Source organism: Sebastes fasciatus, chromosome 14 (genome assembly GCF_043250625.1).
Source record: "Sebastes fasciatus isolate fSebFas1 chromosome 14, fSebFas1.pri, whole genome shotgun sequence".
Taxonomy (NCBI): domain Eukaryota; kingdom Metazoa; phylum Chordata; class Actinopteri; order Perciformes; family Sebastidae; genus Sebastes; species Sebastes fasciatus.
In genome coordinates, this window is record NC_133808.1 from 15,000,856 (window position 1) to 15,017,509 (window position 16,654).

The following is a 16,654-nucleotide window of genomic DNA, read 5'->3' on the forward strand; positions in this document are numbered from 1 at the left end:
TGTGTTTTTCTTTAGCGTGATAGGAATATCTTGTTTGGTGGTGTACAGTCAGTCAAAATGAAAAAGACAAAATCCAATATGATTTATTCAAACATATGCAGTTGATGGTGTCAAATATACATACTGAAAAGCAAAATCTTAAAATATAAAACAACACTTGTTAAAAACAGTACAAGACGAGAGAGGCTTGTATAATTCATCAGTTTATGACAGCAGTCTGTAACAACCGGCTCACCAGAAATCATCTTCTTCATCCTTTTGTGAATACGCTGCAACGCTGGGAAAACAATATCAAGTTAATTAGTGAAAGCCTCGAGGGGACAGAAATATAAAAGCTGAACCAAAAATAGTATTTCTCAATTAATTCATCCTTAAGACGACATAATTCCAGAACAAATAACATTAAAAAGACCAGGAGATGAGAAACCACGGAAGAAATTACATGTTTTTGGAAGAGGATCATGTAGGCTTATGTATTTATTAAACTTTCCTAGCATAGCTTTTGAATTACAAAACTTTATTCATAAAGCTATAAGTTTAGTCAACTGTTTCTAGTTACCTGTCTTCTTTCTCCTCAGACAAACTCTTGGCCTCTGGGCTCGTATGTGCTGCTTCTTCTCTTTCAGGACTCTGAAACCCCACACACACAAACACACACTTAGTTTAACACACAGAGCAGCTGCTCACAAAAGCAACATTTTACAGGAGTGCGTGTAACTCACCTGCGCATGCTGCTTCTCTCTTGCTTCCAGCACCATCTTCATGTATTTCTCCAATGGATTTTCACCTTTAGACTCCTCCTCGTCATTATCCGCCTCTTGCTTCTGCTCTTCATCTCCTCCTTTCTTAACTGCAGTTTCTTCTTCTTCTTCTTTTTCCTGTCCTGGTTGCTCCATCTCTTGCAAAAGCTGGTTAGACATAAATACTGTCAATATTCATTTCACCAAGCTGCCTTTTCTTGGTAAAGAGAAGTTTTAGGTGAACTTGGTGTGAGATAATCTTTTACCATGTCGTTCTCCAGTCTTTCAAGTTCTTGCAGCTCCCGCTCTCTGGCTTCCTCTTGCTGCATTTGCCTTCGTTCGAGTCTTTCCTTTCGCTCTCTTTCCCATCTCTGCTGCTCATCCTCCTCATCTTCTTCCCTTGCAGATTCATCTGATGCTTGTGGGACTTCTATAAAACATATGGATTGACATGAGTCACTTTATTTTGGTTTACAGAAGCAATGTACCCCCAGAATGGTCTCAATACATGAGAGATTCATACAGTCAGACTGATGGTGTACAGTAGAAGGTGGCCATTCTTGTCATTTGGGGTCAACCAAGATTATGCATCAGTAACAGGGGGAGGTAAGGGTGGACTAACGACTCACCCGCTTGGCCCTGCGAGTCTATCGGGTCTTCTGGGAGGTCCTGTGGGCGGGGGACAGCGGGGCCGTCAGGGGCCTCCTCGGAGAGAGGGACGGCAGTGTCCAGGAGAAGCTCTGGAATGTGGCCGGGCTCTGGAGGGAGACGCGCACAAAGAGATCTTTTATTCTCCACCATAATGCAAAAAGGGCCAGAGGACCGGCACAGAATACATAATCAGCTGCCCTTCATCTTCACCATTGTGCGGGGCCACTGAAAGGACACTTTGGAGGCCAGTCACACACTCATTAAAAAACAGCCAGTCCCAAATCCAAAAGCTTCCACACCGGATATACTGCATTTCGTTACTGGGGTTTTTGTTTAAATTAATGATAATGAAATTGAAAAAAAAAATAATAATAATGTATGGCTGTTCACTGCAGGATACAGAGATCTTAAGGCACAACAGGAAAACCTCCAGGTGCTGATTATTCAGGAAATTGTGCTTTTGAAATGGACACCTAGAGGCGTCCATGTCTTCCAGACAGTAAAACAACATGGAACAGAACTGTAAAGAATACTTTATGTGCCAACAACAGATTAAATGTCCCCCGTTGATTACAACTATTCTGCTCTTATTGTATGTGTCAAGCGCAATGACACGAACCAAACAGCCTTTCCAGTACACAGCATTAATCACACAAGCTGTATTTGCAAACTGAAGATCTAAACTGGGTTTCACATCACCAGTGCATTAAGACGACTGGTGATGTCGTCTTAATGTCCCCCATATTTTCTGACATCACCCTAAAAAAATCTTTCTTTAATGAATATAACTCATCAATGCGTTCCTCCCTTTGTGTGTGGCGAGCAGGAGAGCAAACAGTTTTTGACTGCAGTGAAAATTTGGTTTTTGAAAGGCTAAATGCCAACAAATATGGATCGAAGCAGAATATTTTGTCAGATAAAACATATCTATATAATCATAACATATCTATCTTTTTTTTCAATAAATGTTGACTTTTGGACTTTACAATGCTCTGGAGTTATTGGAAATGTTTGGATCCCACGAGTCGGAAAAAAACGCAGCCGCTACTGGAATCTAATTCTACAAATAGTATAATACTAATAATATTGGTATAGCCTGATCTTTATCTGCAACTGTGCCAAAATACTAGCTTTAAACAGTAATGAGGCCTACTAAGTAGCAAAAAAGACTTTAGTATAAATTATCCAGTATGTGTATTATTACGATTTTAGTTATACATGTGCAAATCTAAATTTGACAACCTCAGAGCAACCAAATTCTGGCGCTCTCCCTGTAATCTTTGGCACCCCAATGAACAAAACACAACTGAGTTACGCTGTGGCATTGTATAAATAATGTGAAAAACACAACATCAAATAGTAGTTTAGAGTACCTGACATAATCCCTGTGAGGTCTTCTAGGCTTATTTTCTCAGGCTGTGGGGAAGACTCCAAGCTGGAGAACACAGGGTGCAGCTTTGGTGGACTGAGGTGCAAAGATGAGGGTATTAGTATTCACTACGTAAAAGGTGTATAAAAGTGTTGTAATGTCCTTGCCAAAGTGATGCCAGATGGTACCTGGACTGGTCTCGTGCTGTGCTCTTGAGCTGAGGACTGCGAAGTGGACTGAGCTCAAAGGGAAAGTCACCTGAGGTCGCCACCTCGTCGCCAAGGTCACGGGGGAGCTGTCTGTCAAACGACAACTCCGGGAACGCCGTCGGAGACCCGAGTGCTTCTGTCAGATGCAAAGACTTCATGTTAGGCAATGGGAGAAAGATTATAATCCAAAGTGATGACATAAAAAAGGTGCGGACTGACTGTTTTGAATGTTTAAACTGTTTTTACACTCTGGCACATTAATAAAATATTCACAGTAAGTGTTAAATGTGCAGTATATACGGGTGCTGACGACATGAAACTATTTCATTTTTTATTTATTGACAGTTCAAGAGGGTCGGTTCATCTAATCCCTTTTGAAGTGTTTTCACAGCATGAAGCATTTTTTTGAAGGTACCTTCTGCAATCTCTCTTTGAAGCTTCTTCCTGGAGGAAGAGCGCGGTGTGGAGGACAGACGTCTGGACGGAGGGCTGCTTGCGTCCTGGGGGTGTCCATCTCTTAGGAACAGAGATTCAGTCAATGAATGTAGACTGTGGTCAGTGAAAACTGTGGACTGGGGTTGGTTGTTGTCTTCTGAGAAGGTCACTCTTGGTTGTGCAGGTGGTGGGGCGGTGTTTCTGGTGTCATAGGGTGCCGAGGAGAGGGTTCTGGTAGTTTGAGGAGACAGTGGTCTGTGTGATTTGTAGGGCGAGTGGGTGTGTGAACGATGAGAGACTTGTTTTCTTAGAGGAGAGTCTGGACGATGTGAAGGATGTGCTCGCTGTGGGGAGAGAGGTCTTGGGGGAAGCATGTGTGAGACGGTGGAGAGCACTGCCCTCTGCTGGTAGTTCCTGTAGGCCTCCTCCAAGGTCTCGGCCTCCTCCTGCAGCTCCTGGATCCGAGCCTTGGCCACGGCCACCAGCTCCATGTCGGGGTCCGGAGTGTCGCTCCAAGGCGACTTGTGTCCTCGCGCGGGCCCACCTGCTTCACAAACATCATCATAACCCACCACGGCCCTCAGCAGAGCTCTGTCCACATAGATGTCAGGCGGAACCAGCTTGTCGGCGCTGAGCTCCAGTATTGAGCGATCGACAAGAGAGGGCTTGGGGTTACGCAGCACTTCATTTTCAAGAGCTGCCATCATCGCATGGGTTACACAAAAGAAAAAGGGAAAGAAAAGGAAAAGCAAACAAGCGGAGAGTTGAACACTAATACAGAAGACCAACCACCATTAAAGAGCACAAATCACAAAAAAGGGTTGCTACAACTAATTTCCAAGAACTCTTTACATGCATTTACACATAGGATCTGGTTACTACTACTGTAACATGGCTTCCTTTCTTGTTTTTGCTAAACATTTTATAGCATTTATAGTAATTGAAAAGAAGGGAGAATGTTTGAGCTCTTTTTCTTCAAGAATTTCCAAGAAAGGAAGCCAGTTTATGAGAAACAGAAATAAAGTTCCCCCCAGTTATGTATAACTGCATACAGAAACCTCTAATGACACTAAGACGTGGCAGACATGCACGCCCAGTCTTTGGGGTACCTTGTTGAGTTTGGCGAAGCTGCATCTTAATTTCCTCAACGTGGTTAGTCATCCACTGTGTCCTCTCCTCGCACTCTATCAGCTGAGCTTTGAGCTGAGCGCACCGCTCCACCTGCAGACAACACGAGAGTACAGTGTAAGGCCTGTGCAAAGTATAACTATGGATCACCGGAAATCAAGATTACACAAGAAATTCCCCAAGGTGAGACAAAATTGTGTGAGAAAAAACGAAAAAAGAGCTGACCACATAGTTTCCCACACTCAGCGAGATGCTGTGAGTGCGAGTGTGACTGACCTCACTCTGGAGCTGTGCCTGCAGCACCTGTTTCTGGTTGTCAAACTCTTCCGCGTCCAGACTGCGAGCGCTCTGCAGCCTCCGTAGATCCATCTGCAAGACCAGCTGCTCCTTGGACGGCTTGCCCAAATCTGAAAGAGAGAAAGGTTATCAGAGTCAAAACATAATTTAAAAAGTACATCCTTTTTTGCCAGTGCAGTGTCTATTTCAGCTATCTGAGGAAAAAGCCTCTGGGGATACATGGAAGTTGTTCTGATTTAGGGGTGTCATGTTTAAGTGCTCCAGTTCACGTTTTTTGGTTGTATGGATCTGACCAGCGTGAGAGTACAGCACATGGGATTCCGCACCATGTTTCTAACTTTTGTTAGTAACTAGGAAAAAGGCCCCTTTGCTCGATCCTCAAACAGGAAGAATACTGCATCCCTCAGAGAGAGGTAAGCGTTTGGTTCTCGGCCGTGGGTAAAGGGAGCCCTCTGTCACTGCTCCCCTTCACTCCATCTCTCATCCCTATTCCCTCAGTGCTGGTTCCTTTTTAGAGAGTTGTCTGCAGAGCTACAAACACAGCACAGAGGCCCCACATTGGCAGGCAAGACACATTCAAAAAGACTCAGCAGACATGAATGCTTCACAGTACACTGCATCTCCCACAGCTCACAATGAGCCCACTCTCAAGCACCGTCTGTGAATGCAACATAGGAACTGGATTTATCTGGAAAAAAAAGACTACAAATATTCTGAGCTACCGATTTTTTTCTAGGTTTATAAGCGACAACTCTCACACATATTGAATTTACCAGTCGCAAAGGGAATCAGTGGTCTATTATTAATACAGACAGAAAATCCTGATCCAATCCGAGGTAATCCTCACCTGCATGGAGAAGCCGGTTCTCCTCTTGGGCCTCCTCCAGCTGTTTCTTTAGCAGCCGCAGCTGTCCCTGCAGCTCTGCTTTCTCTCTTTTCAAGCTGAGGTAGTCACTCACGCTCTCCAGTCTTTCCCTCAACAGCTCCTTCTGTTGAGTCAGCAGAGAAATCTGCTGCTGTGCCGTGTCGAGCTCAGCCTGGAAAACAACAGAGGAGACGGGAATAGAGCAGGTAAAATAAAACTGGAGACTTAATTATTACATTACTTTATTATCAACCATCACACTGAAGGATTGGAAGTTTTGTCTGAATACAAGTGTTGAATTATTTAGTACTGTGCCTGTTTAAGAGGGTGAAGTTAACACTGCTGGAGGACTGGGGTTGTGTTGTGTTACCTGCAGCCGTCTCAGCTCCGAACACGCTCTGCAGTGCTCCTCTAATTTGCCGTCAATTACAGCCGACTCCTTTTGGATACGAACGGTTTCCACTGAGAAATAAAAACACAATATCAAATCAAAACATGGACCATAGAAAACCAGTCAGCGGGCTTGCATTAATTTAAATACTCACCTTTGTTTCTGGTCTCATTCTCGGTTAATTTTTCTGTTCTCTTGATAAATTCATCCTTCAACTCAAACTGATACCTAATAATATAAAGACATAAGAACAATCAAAAAGAGATCTAGCAACAAAAACATCTTGGAAATCCATGTGGCCTTTTTCCTATTACAGAAGGGTACAGAGTTATAAACCAAACCAGCTGCCATTTAGACTTGTTAAAGCAATGTATCATTTGGTTAAGTTGATGATCAGGTCCCCTATCAGGTCCACTACATAACTATATGTATATACTGCATAAGACAAAGATCTGATATAATAACAAATGATAAGCATATCAGAACAGATTTTTTTGGAATTTGGGGTCTAAATATGTGGCCAATTTCAACTTATTTACTTTTCAAAAAGAAAACAATGCACTATGAGACTCACTGGCAGCATTCAAACAGTTGGTGCAACAATATTTTAGCTGTAGAATGGAACAAATCAATGGAGATTTTCAATGTACATACTGCTTTTACTTTAAACCTACAAAACAGTGACATCCTCTGGTCACACAATGACAACATCCCTAATAAGGATACATACCCTAAACTTGAGAGGATAAGTGAACTAACAGAATTGAGAGAATATGTCAAATGAGATTGCATATGTGTGTAACCAACTGAATATGTCTAACTGGTGGAAACAATGTGAGGCCACCATGTGAACCCCGTACAACATGAAAATACCTGGAGAGTTCGTTCTTCAGCCTTTGGTCGTGTGTGTCCTCCATCGTCTTCACTGCCAGTTCTCTCCTCCTCAGCAGCTCTTCAGTGGTCTTGACCTTTTCCTCGTGAATTTGACAAGTCCTATCATCATACAAACACAGTAATATTACACAATATGTACACACATATATACACAATGAGAGAGCATACAGTAGCACCTCTTTAATAACATGAATGGTAAAAAAAAACCAGCCCTTACTTTTCAAAAGCCTCCATTCTCATCCTCAGCTCGTTCTCTCTGTTCCGCACTGTTTCAATTTCTTTCAGGACCGATTGTCTCTGCATATACAGATTTTTGTCTTCAATCTAAAGAAAAGAGAAATCATCAAGCATCAATTACACTTTTAGATTCAAGCAATTGGAAATTATGCCAATAAATACTGTGATGTAGCCTGCCATAATTTCCCTTTTCAGAAATTATGATTTTGCAAAGGTTTATCTCGAGAAAGAAACAGAGCGCAGCATCATATTAGCAGTAATCTACCTCTTGTTGTTTTTGTAATCGATCAATGGCATTTTTCTCCCGCTCCATCAACGCCTTCGCCTTCATCTCGTAAGTCCTCTCCAGCTCTTGCTTCAGCTTATCAAATTCTTTATGAAATTTAGCTTTTTCTTCCATCCTCACAGTGGCGATTTCAACATCTTTAAAATGTTGCATCTTAAGGAACAAAAAGACACAATGATGACCAGCAGGAAAACTGCATGATCACATATTAGCCACTCATAAAACATTATGCATTTAAAGTTACACCACATAGCATGTATACCTTATAAGCATTGTTTATTGTAGATATGAGAATGCATCTGTGCTTCATACCTACTCATACAGCTTTTGATTTTGTAGAAAAATATACATACCTTTGTGTTCATTTCTGCTTGCATCTGTGCTTCCATTTCTTTTCTATATGGAGCCAGTTTTGACTGGAATGAAAACCATTTCTCCCCGCTGTGATTTAAGCCCTCGTATTCCTTATCAATCATTTTCATCTTCTCAACTGTGTATGGAAGAAAGAAAACATTAAAGTGTGCGTTGAAAGGCATTTACTGTATGTGGAGTACAATGTAATTTAATTTCATCATACCAAGAGACTCTCCATAACTTGCTGTATTGGTTGTCTGAGTGTCAGCATCATGGCACAGGCCGTGAGTATAATGGTGTGTTAGCTGTGTTAGGAGGCTGATCAGGAACCCTGCTAGACAAATAGAAAATATCATATCAACGACAGGCGTTAGAAGGGGCAGGAGCAGTTTAACTAAAAGGGAACAGAACATACCTTTATCATTGTGATCTTTGTTTGAAGACTGTAAAAAATATGAAATAATAACACTATTATTAGTAACAGGATGTATTTATCATCTCAAGAACAATATTCTACATGCTAAATCATATTATTAATTACCAGTGATCTGTAAAGTGCTGATTCATGACTGATTTTAAGAAGCTGAAGAAGGTCTCCTGTCGTGAAAACCTGCCAAAATAGATCAGAGACCAAAATCTTCATCTGCAATGAAGTTCTTTATAAGCTACAGTAAATTAGACAAGTGCTCATGCTTACCTTGTCTTTGCATAGGCCACTTTCAGGGTGGAATACAGAAAGGGTGTACTCATACCCCGAGGCACGGAGATGATCAGCCACTATGCTGTTACAGGCTGAGACCAAAAGGGGTTCAGATTTCCCAGGTACTGGTCTGGGAACTGGTCCTCCTCCAGTCAAAGGTGGGTGTTTTAGCTCTTGGATGAGCTGATTCCGCAGCTGTGTCTGAATCACATCATTCAAGATTCACTTTATTGTCATTTGACTGAGTATTTGCATACCACAAAATATTGTTTCTCAAAGCTCCCGTCAGTGCATTAAAAAAGGATGGAATAAATAAGTATTAAAATGAACAAACCTAAAAAATAACAATGAAAAATAAAATAAGTAAACGTTTCAGACACAATTTGCAGTCATACACCCAATTTGCAGTCGTGTTTAGCAGCAGAGAGACGTGCATTTATGTCCATAGTAAAGTGCTGTTTGCATTACTGTTCCAAAAATTATCTTTGACATGTGACTAGCTTTAAAAACTGTTTCTGTGTTAATGCTGGGGGGTTGGATGTGAGTCTGTGTGTGTGTGTGGGGACACAGTCCATTTACAAGCCTAACCGCCTGTGGGAAGAAGAGTGAAAGAGTGCATGTCAGTGCATGTCACAGCCTAAGAGACAACCACAACAACAACAACAACAACAACAACAACAACAACAACAACAACAACAACACATAATAAATGTAACTCACACTCTGCCTTTTATTTACTCCTCTACTTCAGTTTTTTTTTTTTTACATTTAACATTTTGATATTGCAATATATTGTTATTAATTGTTTTTTATTCGTTTGTTTGTTTTATTGACACAACAAACATGAATTACTTCTTTATTGTTTTCTTCCATTTACATGCATGTTCTTTTTAAATATCTATATATATATTGTAATTTGCTTAATGAATTGTATATATATGTTTTTATTTTGTTCTTTTTTAAATTTGTATTTATTATTGAATTGACGCTTTGGCAATATTGTTCACCTGACAGTCATGATCAATAAAGCAAACTGAATTGAATTGAGAACAAGAGGGATGAAGACTATAGTAATTTAGGCTTTGGGCTACAAGAACCAACAGCAACTGTATTTAGCACGACTTACCTTGAGTGTGTCCAGCACTCCTTTGCTTTTAAAGGTTTGATAGAGTCTTTTCCTCAGCTCATCTGGGGACAACGTGTCTTCCTTGGCCGAGGACATAGCTTCCTGACAGAAGAACAACAAAAGCAGAATACAGTACAGGCCAGCTAAAGAACAACAACAACCTCAGTTTCAACAACTCTCCAAGTGTTCTTACCTGTTGTTAGACTGTTATCACTCTGTCTTCCTCACACCTCATGAAACAGGCATCTCAGAAGAGAGACTAATGTCTAGTAGTTACCGAGAGTAACCTAGCTACCGAGTAACCTAGTTACCAGCTTAACGACCACAGAGCGTCTCGCGTCCCTTCAGAGGAGGTGTGTCTCCAGCATTTAAATCCGTCAACGGAAACTTTGGCTCCGGTTCCGGCCCCCAGTTATGACGCACCGACGTATGACGTACTGTTTTACAGCAGATATCTGATAAATACATTTGTCTGCTAACAATGAATGTTTGCAATATCTTTAAGGGTTTTAAGTGATAATATTGTTATACTCTCGCGTGGTCTTTTTTTAAATTTTATTTTATGTTGGTTTTGTTTCATTTCTGTTGTCCTTTTATGTTTGGCATAGCTCTTTGTTTATGTTTTTTCGCTGTGCTTCTTATGTATGTAAATGTTTTTAATGTTTTCTGCTGTTACTATGTATACTGTCATTTTAAAAAAACTTAAAACTTAAAACTTAAAAAATTCTATATTGGCAACAACTGTTAGATTGTTTAGACATTTCAAACTTTGTTTGTTTTTATTATTTTGTTTATTTATTTTTCATCTTTTCCTTACATTTTATTTGTTGTATAATTTATTTTATTTTTATATTTATTTTTTATACTGTAAAATATATTTGCAGAATTTTAATGAAAAATCTGAAAATTTTTATGAATTTAATGTATTGAACTTTTGAAATACAGTATTTAAAATAAATTTAAATACTTTTGTCTGCTTGACTCGCATGGTCTTTTTTAATTATTATCTATTTATTTATTTTAATTGAATTTTTTTTTATTTTATGTTGGTTTTGTTTCATTTCTGTTGTCCTTTTATGTTTGGCATAGCTCTTTGTTTATGTTTTCGCTATGCTTCTTTTGTATGTAAATGTTTTCTGCTGTTACTATGGATACTGTAACTTTGAAATAATAAATAAATAAATAAAAATGCATTTGTCTGCTTGACTGTGTCGTCATCTTTATGCGCCAGCTATCGCTTCTCTCTCCAGGAAGCAGAATTAACAGGTAAACAAAAGTTGTTTTTATTGAGTGACAAGCTTTCACTAATGTGTTTACGTTGCGTTATTGTACTATTTAAAGACGTAACATGTTTTCTTTAGTCTCACAATAATCATTTGAAGACGTAAAACGACGCCAAAGCGTCTGTGCAGCACTGCGGCTAACGTTAGCTTTCTGCTGACACTGATATCTAGGAAACATTATAATAGTTTGATCTAATTCGTTTGGTTTGAATTGTTTTCAGGGCAGTTTGGCTTTGCTAAGAAGAAGAAGAAGAAGAAGAGGACACGATGTCTGGGAGCTTTTATTACGTCATGGTTGGTCATCAGGACAATCCTGTGTTTGAGATGGAGTTCCTGCCAGCTGGGAAGGCTGAGTCAAAGGTAACACTAACTTTATTACCAGCATTCATCACAATACATCTTGTGCAACAACAGTGGTAAAGAAATGCTAAACGTTATTCAGTAGCCTGGGTATATACTACAGCTATGTCCATCAGTCCATCTTGTTGCTAAATAATAATGAATGTGCTGCTAAAGACATGTAAATCCAGAGGACAGATGGTCATTTTGTAATGGAGTTATGTATGAATAATTGTGATGTGTTTTGTCTGTTGGGTCTTACTTGTCTCTCTGTCTATGATAACAGTATGTCTAGTGTATGTGTGTACTTTTTCTCAAACTGAGCTGCCTATGGATGCAAAATGGATATAATATATGCCACACTAAACTGTCTTTTAATGTAGTGGTGCAAGGCCTTTGCAGTTATTTATATGAAATTATAATGTCTGTTAATGTAATATGTTGTCTGATGAAAATGTGTGTCATTGACCACAGGATGATCATCGTCACCTGAACCAGTTCATTGCACACGCGGCCCTGGATTTGGTGGATGAAAACATGTGGCTGTCCAACAACATGTACTTGAAAACTGTGGACAAGTTCAACGAGTGGTTTGTTTCTGCCTTCGTCACTGCAGGACATATCCTTTTTATATTGCATTTGATTCTTCCCTTTTTATTCCCTCACAGAAGACTATACTCAGTTCTTTATTAATGGTGGTAACCGCTATCAAAGAATGGATAATAAATATTGCCATGTTGTAGTTTACTAACAGAAGAGACAAACAACCCTACAGTACATGGCTCATCTCATGTTTAATAATGCAAGATAACTGAAACAATTAGTTGATTAATCGACAGGAAATGAATCAAGTTTTGATAATCAATGAATCGTTTAGTCATTTATTAAGCAAAAATGCCAAAGATTCTTTCAATCCAGCCTGTTAAACATAAAGATGTGTTGCTTTTCTCTGTTTTATATCATTGTAAAATTAAATATCTTTGAGTTTTGGACTGGTGGTTGAACAAAACAAGGAATTTGAAGATGTCACTTTAAGCTCTGGGAAATTATGATTGGCATTTTTCTCTACCATTTTATAGATTACACAATTAATAAAAAATACTCAACAGATTGATAATGAAAATAATTGATAGCTGAAGCCACACTGCCATTATTTAACATGTTAGTTTGTAGTATAATGTGATTATATTGTTAGTCTTATTGTCTGTACATTCAAGGAATTCATTGACATGGCTTTATTTTCTTTAATTATTTGCTGTACATATAAGATTCATCATGCTGCATGATGTGCGACAAGAGGATGGAATCAAAAACTTTTTTAATGATGTATATGATTTATACATTAAGGTAAGTTGTGTTGATTAGAATAACTTGGCATGAGGTTACATTTGGTCCATTTCTTTTTTTACTTCAGTGTTTGATTTAATCATTTATTTTATCTTCCAGTTTGCAATGAATCCGTTCTATGAAATCAACGCACCAATCCGCTCAACAGCTTTTGAGAGGAAAGTACAGTTTCTTGGAAAGAAACATCTCCTGAGTTAATCACTTCACACGCACCAGGATTTTAATGCATCTTGTCTATTTGTTGTGTATATACTGTATACCTAACACACATATTTGGTGTCTGTCTTTCTTTTCCTGTTAAACAAATGTAAAATGTATTCAACACAGATTTTCTATAAAACATGTTCTTGTCTGATGTAGTTTCTAAGGTAATGTTTGTTTCTTGATTTCTTGCATGGGATGAGCTGTGAGTATGGCTACTGTATGTTGATTAGAACATTAGAATTGAAGACCTTGATATTGTGTTATCTGCTGGTTTAGGCATTATATCATTGTAGAGGTTACAAAGCACAGCAGAATGGTATCATTCAGTTCAAATCTTGGGATGATAAACAGATTTATCAGTTTTCAGACTACAAAACATGCTCTTAGAGACAATTCTCAGGGGGTTTATTTATCGTATGGCATACCAGTAGTACAACTTTGAATATAAATGAAATGAGAAACAGTAAAGGTAAATGAATGGTTCACCATTTTAAGTATTAAGCTGTGGGGAAAGATCATAGACTGTATATAGGGAAAGGCTTTGAACTGAAAGTATAAAACATGTTAAAAAGAGTGCTTTAAAGATCAAAATCATTATTTAAAACAATAAACCCAACAACCAGGAAAACGGTTTACTCAATCACGACCGCTCTTCATTACACGTTCCCAAAGGCAATATTGATTCAGTGATTTTTTTTAAGGTAAAAACGGTTTACAAAATAGAAAAGTTTCCAGAAACCTAAATACACCATATGCCATGCATGTTAACTTTGCTTTAATATTCATCTTCTGTTGGGGATCTTGTCCCTCAGTGCTTCCAGCACACAGCCGTAATCTATTCACTAAGCAGAATGTGCACGAACAAGACCTAAAGGTGCAGTAATCACGACAAGCTTCAATTTGTAAGTTATATATAGTAGTGCCTTAGCTACTTCATAATTCTCAGAAATAAGGTTATTGGGCTGTATAAATTAATTATGTAGTTATTTTCTGAATATAAATAAATAGGCCATCACTCTGTGTTATTATAATTAGGAGTGAAGTTAAGAAACCCTATGATGATCGCACTCCCAAAGTAGTACACGTTTTAAGAGTCACATTGTAGAGCTGAGTAAATGATTCAGTGATTTCTTCTTTATTTGTAATTAATTAGGGGGTGAATTTAGTGTTTCATCTCTTCTCTTGACACAGAAGACCGACTATTAGCATAATCAAACCTCAATAGTATAACAAATCATAAAGCCAGTAGCATAATTTGTTTAAATAAGATGTTACTACAGCATTGTAAACCCTACAGCCTCCTCACATTACAGGCATAACAGCAAATCAATGTTAGTGATAACTCCTGAACGTTATGAACAGCAAGAGGCAGCAGAGCGAGGCTTTCTGTGGAGCTTGACTGTGTCTGTGGGGATGAGGTGGTCCGTTCTTTCATCCAGTGCCAACACTCTGCGCACCGCCTCCTCAAAGGCCACCGCTACATTGGTGGCATCCTTGGCGCTGGTCTCATAATATGGGAAGTCACCGTTCTCCTGGCACCACTGCTGAGCCTCCTCAGTAGACACCTGCCGTTCCGTCACGTCCAGTTTGTTGCCCAAGACCACGAATGGAAACTTCTCCGGCTCCTTGACGTCCGCGTAGTAGATGAACTCCTTCTTCCAGTTGCCTAGATTGAGAAAACTCTGGTTGTCGTCGACGCTGAAGGTGAGCAGGCAGCAGTCAGAGCCACGATAGAAAGGAGTCCTCAGGCTGCGGAAGCGCTCCTGGCCAGCAGTGTCCCAGATCTGTAGGGTAACCTGGTGGCCATCTACCTCCAGCTCCTTGTTGAGGAACTCCACGCCAATGGTGTGGAAAAGGTGTGCGTCAAACTTGTTGGTGACGTAACGGTTCATGATGGAGCTTTTTCCTACACCACCATCACCCAGCAGAATGACTTTAAGGAGGGACGTCTTCGTTGTCATGGCTGTTCAATCTCGGCCAACCACTTTAAAATAATTTACCTAATGGAGATGCAATGTGCACAAGTTATTTTTATTACGTGTACAACGCTATAATACCACTACTTGTATCTGTTTTTTTTATTTTTTCCCACTCACAATGTTTGGTTACGATAACCCAGAACTCTTGATAGATATTTAAACAATATCCTCCACACAAACACTAACCATGCACTTCCACGCAACACACAATTGTCTTTTTAAAAAATATATATTTACTGTATCGTTATTGTTGTTATTATATATATATATCTTGTCCTAATTGTTTGTTCAAGACCTATTTTAAAACAAATTCTCAGGTCCATTCTTACTCAACCCGTCAGTCTCTAGATTTTCATCTTCCTAAATTCCTCACTAGTAGAGGTCAGTTTTCAATAAGATTTAGAGGAACCAAATTATGTAGTAGCTTTTCACATTTATCAATAAACTGTTCATCTGTCAAATGTTTCAAAAGTCGCTTAAAGGGTCATTTAATTGCTGTTTTGTAATTGCTTTTCCCCATGTTGTCCATGTATCTGTTTTTATGTTTTTTATTTTTTTCCCACTCATAATGTTGTTTGGTTACGATTGCCCAGAAGTCTTTATAGATATTTAAATCAATATCCTCCTCACAAACACACACACACATATATATATATATATATATATATATATATATATATATATATATATACATACTGTATATCTTGTCCTTATTGTTTTGTTATCACTATTATGTAGTCATATTATTTATTTATATTAATCTTGTCTCTAGGTGGAGGCTTCGATAAGCCCAGTGTTTTTTTTTGCCTCTTCCTGCACTGTATATTATTCATTTATTTTTTTGTTATGTTGTGTAGTCTTAAATTGTGCAAAATAAATAAACAATAAATAAACAATATAATTTTGAAAATGACACATTTTACTGCAGAAACACAATTTCTGGTAGATGTTTTGAGCCTTTTTTTTTTGTCTCACCCCTGATTGATTTTGTCCTCCTCCACTTGTCCAGATCATGTGCTTGTAGACCCCGGTCCTTTGGTCACATGCTCATATGTTTAATGTTGATGTGAGCAGCCATGTAGGTGACGTTCAACCAGCTGTAACACACACACACAGCAGTTTCCTCATTAACAGATGGCACAAACATAAAGCACAATCTGCTTCCAAATACACTGTTTTGTGAGCACTCTAACAAGGCATTCAGACATACAGTATAACGCACTAAACTAAGTCAACAGCTGGAACATGCTAGTGGAACAACAGTCTGTATTGTGGGTCTATGAGCGAGCTCGGCGTTAGCTCAGCTAGGCTAACATGAAAACAAGTGAACACAGCTGGAGTCAGGTTCACGAGCTCAGGTCTACTGCTGCTAGTATCGTCTCTTACCGGTTTGAGCCAGACAGCTGCTGAGTCAAAGAGAAACAAAAACACCTTAAAACTGCAATAACACTAATGCATAATGTTTGACAGCTCCTCGTCTTGGCGTGGCTCGAAGATAACGTCAGAGAGCACCGTTTCCGGTGAACTCCAAAGGCTCGGTTGGTTGCTAACGCTAAAGCTAACAGCTAGCTGCTAACAAGCTAACAAGCTAACGATGCACGGTTCAGCCTCCGGGGGATCATGTGATCTTGTCAGACAGAAACAACCAACCAGATGTTGAGGTAACGTTTACAGTTTCAGGATTGTCAGGCCCTTATAACTTAAAACGTCAGTCAACTTCTGTTAGTTAACTGTTAGTTAACTGTTAGTTAACTGTTAGTTAACTGTTAGTTAACTGTTAGTTAACAGATAGCCCCAACATCTCTCCATAATATTCTACT

The 16,654-nt window shown here is 39.0% G+C and overlaps 3 protein-coding genes across 5 annotated transcripts; 1 reads left to right on the forward strand and 2 right to left on the reverse strand.

Annotated features, from left to right (window-relative positions):
- Positions 1-68: 68 nt before the first annotated feature.
- Positions 69-10,043, reverse strand: ofd1 (OFD1 centriole and centriolar satellite protein). 2 transcript variants are annotated; one of them, XM_074659144.1, is made up of 23 exons: positions 9,876-10,043; positions 9,683-9,784; positions 8,554-8,757; positions 8,398-8,466; positions 8,272-8,299; positions 8,080-8,187; positions 7,856-7,992; positions 7,482-7,655; positions 7,197-7,303; positions 6,959-7,078; positions 6,240-6,313; positions 6,065-6,156; positions 5,677-5,866; positions 4,809-4,939; positions 4,514-4,625; positions 3,385-4,101; positions 2,949-3,105; positions 2,765-2,856; positions 1,370-1,498; positions 1,007-1,170; positions 723-908; positions 560-630; positions 69-277 (listed from the first exon to the last, which is right to left on the reverse strand). In XM_074659144.1, exons 2-23 carry the CDS (start codon positions 9,776-9,778, stop codon positions 232-234), a joined length of 3,204 nt encoding a protein of 1,067 aa, XP_074515245.1. In that variant the 5' UTR covers positions 9,779-9,784; positions 9,876-10,043; the 3' UTR covers positions 69-231. The 2 variants fall into 2 exon arrangements, with proteins under 2 accessions (XP_074515245.1, XP_074515244.1); XM_074659143.1 differs by having other exon boundaries at positions 8,080-8,190; positions 9,876-9,994.
- An 806-nt stretch (positions 10,044-10,849) lies between these two features.
- On the forward strand, positions 10,850-13,006 carry trappc2 (trafficking protein particle complex subunit 2). Of its 2 annotated transcripts, XM_074659184.1 has the most exons (5): positions 10,850-10,948; positions 11,187-11,325; positions 11,779-11,921; positions 12,564-12,651; positions 12,751-13,006. In XM_074659184.1, the coding sequence occupies exons 2-5, from the start codon at positions 11,233-11,235 to the stop codon at positions 12,847-12,849; spliced, it is 423 nt and encodes a 140-aa protein (XP_074515285.1). In that variant the 5' UTR covers positions 10,850-10,948; positions 11,187-11,232; the 3' UTR covers positions 12,850-13,006. The 2 variants fall into 2 exon arrangements, with proteins under 2 accessions (XP_074515285.1, XP_074515286.1); XM_074659185.1 differs by lacking the exon at positions 10,850-10,948 and having other exon boundaries at positions 10,990-11,325.
- Positions 13,007-13,243: 237 nt separating this feature from the next.
- On the reverse strand, positions 13,244-16,484 carry rab9a (RAB9A, member RAS oncogene family). Its single transcript, XM_074659183.1, has 3 exons — positions 16,221-16,484; positions 15,810-15,931; positions 13,244-14,855 (listed from the first exon to the last, which is right to left on the reverse strand). The coding sequence occupies exon 3, from the start codon at positions 14,814-14,816 to the stop codon at positions 14,208-14,210; it is 609 nt and encodes a 202-aa protein (XP_074515284.1). The 5' UTR covers positions 14,817-14,855; positions 15,810-15,931; positions 16,221-16,484; the 3' UTR covers positions 13,244-14,207.
- Between the last annotated feature and the right edge of the window lie 170 nt (positions 16,485-16,654).

Excerpts from the sequence above, each read along its gene's own strand:
- trappc2 (XM_074659184.1), top strand. The coding sequence starts at position 11,233 with ATGTCTGGGAGCTTTTATTACGTCATGGTTGGTCATCAGGACAATCCT. Across the intron at positions 11,922-12,563 it reads TCTGCCTTCGTCACTGCAGG|ACATATAAGATTCATCATGC; the intron begins ACATATCCTTTT and ends ATTATTTGCTGT. Across the intron at positions 12,652-12,750 it reads TATATGATTTATACATTAAG|TTTGCAATGAATCCGTTCTA; the intron begins GTAAGTTGTGTT and ends TTTATCTTCCAG.
- rab9a (XM_074659183.1), bottom strand. The coding sequence starts at position 14,816 with ATGACAACGAAGACGTCCCTCCTTAAAGTCATTCTGCTGGGTGATGGT.
- ofd1 (XM_074659143.1), bottom strand. The coding sequence starts at position 9,778 with ATGTCCTCGGCCAAGGAAGACACGTTGTCCCCAGATGAGCTGAGGAAA. Across the intron at positions 4,940-5,676 it reads GAACCGGCTTCTCCATGCAG|ATTTGGGCAAGCCGTCCAAG; the intron begins GTGAGGATTACC and ends TCTCTCTTTCAG. Across the intron at positions 909-1,006 it reads AAAGACTGGAGAACGACATG|CTTTTGCAAGAGATGGAGCA; the intron begins GTAAAAGATTAT and ends ATGTCTAACCAG.